This window comes from Plectropomus leopardus, chromosome 3 (genome assembly GCF_026936395.1).
Source record: "Plectropomus leopardus strain MGB_pleo_1.0 chromosome 3, ASM2693639v1, whole genome shotgun sequence".
Lineage (NCBI taxonomy): Eukaryota > Metazoa > Chordata > Actinopteri > Perciformes > Serranidae > Plectropomus > Plectropomus leopardus.
Window position 1 is genome coordinate 41,257,501 of NC_142178.1, and position 6,017 is coordinate 41,263,517.

Sequence of the window (6,017 nt, forward strand, 5' to 3'; positions counted from 1 at the left end):
GAAGAGAAACAGCCGATAAACTGAGAGAAGCAGCAGATAACTGAGAGAAGAGAAACAGCCGATTAACTGAGAGAAACAGCTGATAAACTGAGAGAAGAGAAGCAGCTGATAAACTGAGAGAAGAGAAACAGCTGATAAACTGAGAGAAGAGAAGCAGCTGATAAACTGAGAGAAGAGAAACAGCTGATAAACTGAGAGAAGAGAAGCAGCAGATAACTGAGAGAAGAGAAACAGCCGATTAACTGAGAGAAACAGCTGATAAACTGAGAGAAGAGAAGCAGCTGATAAACTGAGAGAAGAGAAACAGCTGATAAACTGAGAAAAGAGAAGCAGCTGATAAACTGAGAGAAGAGAAACAGCTGATAAACTGAGAGAAGAGAAGCAGCAGATAACTGAGAGAAGAGAAGCAGCTGATTAACAGTGTTGTTGTGTGGTGGTACTCACAGTGAGTGCAGGAAGGAGTTCAGGCAGGTGCAGAGCAGCAGCGGCAGCATGGCGCACAGCGTCATCACGTTGTTGAATTTGGCCTCCAGCACGCTGCGATGTTCTCCCGCCGCCTCTGTCTGATTGGCTACAGAACCGACCAATGAGGAGTCCCTCAGACGGCTGGTGAAGTACTGCAGACGGACAGACATTTACGTCATGAACAGACCTCCCGTCTCTCAGCTCTAAACCCACCGCTTCCTCCTGAAGACGTCAGTCTCTAAAAACATTTTCCTCCTGAAGCACTGCAAACGAAAACAAACAGTGCTGAACATTTGACTGTTTGTTTCCCGTGTTTGTTCTGACACACGGGCCTCGGTTTGACTCTTAACTCCACACCTGCACAGGAGGCCTCTCCATCCCCACGTTCCCTGTGACGGCTGGGATAGGCTCCACCCCTGCCACCCTTATTACAAATGCTTACAGCGAACGGTTAAAAGATATTATGAAGTATATTAAGGATAATAAATGATATGAATTATATTCTAAAATTATATTAAGAATAATTCATTATATTAAGAACAATGAATTATGTATTAATATATATTATATTAAGAATAATTAATTATATTATGAATATAAATTAGGATTTATATTAAGAATGATTATTTATACCATCAATCAAAAGTTTGATGTTATTTTGATTATTTTTTTTCACTTCAGTTTTTGTTGTTTTTAATCGATAAATGAACATTGTTTAAATTCTCCATCCTTCAAAATAAAGCTGGCTGAGAGCAGCAGATGCAGGTGCACGAATGGAGAACTGACAGGAAGTGATGTCATACCATTGTGGCAGTCATGAAGAAGTTCCAGGGCAGGAGCGTCCCCAACCCGAGCGTGAAGAAGACCAGCCAGACGCCGAAATACCTGCAGGAAGACATTTTCAAAATAAAGTGATCTAAAGGTGTGGGCGTACGTTTGTCTCAACTCTCTTAACTTTATTTAAACATTCAGTTTTTACAGTCATCCCCAAAAATGACATCATCATCATCATCATCTCTGATTGGCTGATCTCTTTCTTATGGCGCTTTTCCACTACATGGTACCAACTCTACTCTGCTCTACTCTGAACTACTCTATTCTGAACTACTCTACTCTGCTCTACTCTACTCTGAACTACTCTGCTCTACTCTACTCTACTCTACTCTGAACTACTCTACTCTACTCTGCTCTACTCTACTCTACTCTGAACTACTCTGCTCTACTCTGAACTACTCTATTCTGAACTACTCTACTCTGCTCTACTCTACTCTACTCTGAACTACTCTACTCTACTCTGAACTACTCTGCTCTGCTCTACTCTGCTCTACTCTACTCTACTCTACTCTGAACTACTCTACTCTACTCTGAACTACTCTACTCTGCTCTACTCTACTCTACTCTGAACTACTCTACTCTGCTCTGCTCTACTCTACTCTACTCTACTCTGAACTACTCTACTCTACTCTGAACTACTCTACTCTGCTCTACTCTACTCTGAACTACTCTGCTCTGCTCTACTCTGCTCTACTCTACTCTACTCTACTCTGAACTACTCTACTCTACTCTGAACTGCTCTGCTCTGCTCTACTCTACTCTACTCTGAACTACTCTGCTCTACTCTGAACTACTCTATTCTGAACTACTCTACTCTGCTCTACTCTACTCTACTCTGAACTACTCTACTCTACTCTGAACTACTCTGCTCTGCTCTACTCTGCTCTACTCTACTCTACTCTACTCTGAACTACTCTACTCTACTCTGAACTACTCTACTCTGCTCTACTCTACTCTACTCTGAACTACTCTACTCTGCTCTGCTCTACTCTACTATACTCTACTCTGAACTACTCTACTCTACTCTGAACTGCTCTGCTCTGCTCTACTCTACTCTACTCTAGTAGTGATTATTGTTTATTTTGATTTCTCAATAAATGAACTGATCAGCTAAAACACTGAAAGCTGTTTTTTACTCACTTGTCTCTCGGTGAGCTGTCGGCCATTTTTCCTCTGATTGATTGATGAGCTGATCAGCTGAAGAACTGATCAATTGACGATCTGTGGAAACAGAGGATTGACTAATGTATCATGGAACAACTACTACCAACAATGAGAATAACAACATAACAAGATATTAATGACAATAATAATAACAACAAAACAACTATAATAACAGTAGAAAAAATAAACAAAATAATAATGTTTAAAAAAAGTTCAAATGAAGGAACTCAGATTGAAGAGACTTTTCAAAGTAAAAGACATGGCTTCACTCCACCTGAGAAAATGTTTAAACTGTCATTTTAAAAAATGTTTTCCTTTGGTTTTTAAAGCAGCTGAACTTAAAAAATGTATCAACAAATCAAAACATTAAAGATCCTCATCCTGATAATAAAATCTCAAAAATTCACAAAATGAATAATTAAAAAAAAATTAATAGTAATAAATATTAAAATAAATAATAAAAAAAATAAATAATATAAATATTTATACAAACAAACAAAATGAGCCTCCAGTCAGAGGAAAGACTGCAGCTTTTACCTTCAGTGTTTCTCCACAAACACAGCAGCCACGTTCTCCAAATGTTCTCTCAATGTTCCCCAAATGTTTTCCAGATATTTTCCTTGTGAGTCACAACTTAATCCAGCTGTTAAAACCTCAGCCAGCTCAAAAAAATCAAAAATCTCCTAAATTATCTTATTCTGCTGAAGTTTTGGTGTCTCAGTCAAAGTCTGTTAAATCCTCTGACTCTTAAATATAAAGTCTGTTACTCTGTTAGAGTTTCGGTTCATTTTTAATATCGAATATTGAAAATGAAGTCAGTCAGTTTTCTGTCTCCTTTGGTGGTTTTCTGCCGTCAGTTGTGAAATATTTCTTCCTGTTTTTGGCACGTTTCCTCTCTCTCAGATCTCCTCTTGTCGTTTCTGTCTCTGCACTTTCAGCAGAATCAGTTCTTTACTCTGCGGTGACCTTTGACCTCCGATATCAGTCAGTTCAGTGGACTTTGTTTCTGTGTAAATGACAATACGATAACGTACGGCTGCAGTTTAAAGTTATCAATGACAAACTGTCAGACAGTAGGACGAAGAAACGTTTGTCACTCGTAATTTGAATAAAGTTCTTCTTGTTTCTGGCTGCACGATGAACGTCTCACTTCAGTCTGTAAAAGACACTAAATGAAGTTTTGATTTGTCTCAGCTGTGTTTATATTTCAGCAGCTGTGACTTCAGCTGGAATTAGGGCTGGGCGATATGGAAAAAAACTTTTTTCATATCAGTCGATATCGATTTATATCAGGATATCCATCAAATCAGTATTTCTGTGGAGCTTAAAGGTCCCTTTGACTCCTCAGTGAGATATGAAGATATCATCAGGTTAATTTTGGTTTAAATATTTATTTTCTGTCAGACATTGAACATGACAAATATACTGTAGAACAGCATCACCAGCTGGAGGACCTATTCTACTAAAACTCACAGAGGTCCAGGTACTAAAATTTCATCCCAGCAAAGGTCCGAGCCTCAAACCTAAAATCAATATCACCATTAACTGAACATTTTACTTTGATTACGATCAATGAACGATTATTTTGCTTTTTTGTGGTTTGTTTTTTGTCCTCATAGCTCACTGACACAGTGTCATGTGACCATGGTGTGTTGGAGCGTAATAAACATGTGATTTATTATTATTTATTAAACTTTCCATCATTATATAAAAATGAAAAGCTCCATCTTAAACAAACTTCAGTAAATTTAAGCACATTGTGCTGATAATAGTCCAACCTCTCCTGACTGCAGGACTCTGACTTCAGCTTCTGTCAAACTTCTGTGCTGTTAATCATTTTACTCAGGAATTAAAAACTTTTGAGTCGGCCTACTTCTCCTATAGCTGCCGACAGCCTGCCGACATTCACAGTTAGAGAAAGGCTGAAAATAAGCTCATGTGCTTGTGGCCCCGGGCCCCCAAAACATTACATCTGCCCCTGGTAATAATAATGAGAGCTCAGCGCGAGTGGCCGGATGAGACACGGAGCGATGCGTCCTGGTGTTTCTAAATAATTCATCCAAAGTCTGATTAAAGCTGAAACTAACACAAAGTCGTCTGTAGAGTCTAAAGAAGTCACTTTCACCTCTGCAGATGTGTCTGTTTCAGACACTTTGGTGCTGTGAGGAGAAGCTGCGCTCTGTTTGTCTGTCTCACTGCGCTGCTGTCGGATGCTGTGGCTGTCAAACACTCAGCTGTTCGACAGTCAAAGTCCTTCACTGCATTTGGTTCTCTGCGGCTCTATTCTTATTATCATTGGGTGTTTGTGTTGTCTGTTAAAACATGGCTGGAATGCGTTATATCGACTACGTCTCATATTTCAATCAAGGAAAAGTTATTCTGTGATTGATGTTATTGTTTTATCGCCCTAGCTGGAATCACTTACTTTCAAATTACAACGTCAACATAACATGATTCATTTGAATTTGGCCCATTAAAATAAAAAGTAAATTATTACATGAAATAATTGATTTCTTTCAATAATGAAAAGTCAGATAAAGAAAATAAATAAATAACTTGACAGATAAAATCAGACGTCAGCAGAGTTTCACTTTGTGTCTGTGTTGATTTCTTTACATCTCGTGTGTTTTCATCATCTCATAAAAGTGAGGAGACGTTTAAATCCTGCTGATACAGCAGTTTGAGTTGGTATTTTACAGCAGCAAACGGATCAATAATTAACAGCAGCTCCGATCAATACGATCAGCTATGATCAGTGTCAATCATTAATGACAGCACACACACACTGAACCAATTAACAGGAAACCAGTCAAACCAGCTCCAGGCTGTTGGTGAGACAACAAAGAGTTAACATCAGCTCAGATTCATCAGGACGTCTCCGACCAACGCAGATTCTACCTGAACAGGAAATCAACCACCACTCTCAGATTAAACTGATCGCCAAATCTGATCAATCTAATCTAATCTGACCTCTGACTCCAACAGAGCAAATATCTGCATCCTGCTGCCTCCACTTTTCCCTCCAGTGTGGTCAGGGTACAAAGGGTTAAATACCTGTGAAAGAGACGTTTCTGGTTAAATTTAGACCAAAAAACACATTCAGGACAGAAATCTCTGCGGCGCTCAGCGAGCCAACTCCAGCTGAGGCTGAACATTTCAACTTCAACATGATCTGTACCGCCCTATAGACAACATATATCAATAATATATCTATAAATATATATATTTATATTATTACAGTATTCAAAACTTTCAACTGTAAAAACTTAAACACCTACTAGTAATAAAATAACTAACAGCTAATTGCACTGTGGCAGGATTTTTCATTAAAAATTATTCAATGATCAAATTATAACCACACTTTGGTTTGTCACTGTTTAAAGGTTTCTGATAAATTACACCAAGAGCCAGCCCCACAGACACAGCCCCACAGACACAGCCCCACAGACACAGCTCCACAGAGCCAGCCCCACAGACACAGCCCCACAGAGCCAGCCCCACAGACACAGCTCCACAGAGCCAGCCCCACAGACACAGCCCCACAGACCCAGCCC

At 39.2% G+C, this 6,017-nt stretch overlaps 1 protein-coding gene across 1 annotated transcript in view; it reads right to left on the reverse strand.

The window, feature by feature from the left end:
* The window catches only part of LOC121966303 (equilibrative nucleoside transporter 1-like), an 11,454-nt gene extending 7,335 nt beyond the window's left edge, over positions 1 to 4,119 (reverse strand). The window contains exons 1-4 of the mRNA XM_088075086.1: positions 3,001 to 4,119; positions 2,440 to 2,520; positions 1,269 to 1,350; positions 445 to 617 (exon numbers count right to left, since the gene is read on the reverse strand). Of these exons, the coding sequence (XP_087931212.1) occupies positions 445 to 617; positions 1,269 to 1,350; positions 2,440 to 2,465 (281 nt within the window). The 5' untranslated portion in view covers positions 2,466 to 2,520; positions 3,001 to 4,119. The remainder of the gene's footprint in view (positions 1 to 444; positions 618 to 1,268; positions 1,351 to 2,439; positions 2,521 to 3,000) is intronic.
* Between the last annotated feature and the right edge of the window lie 1,898 nt (positions 4,120 to 6,017).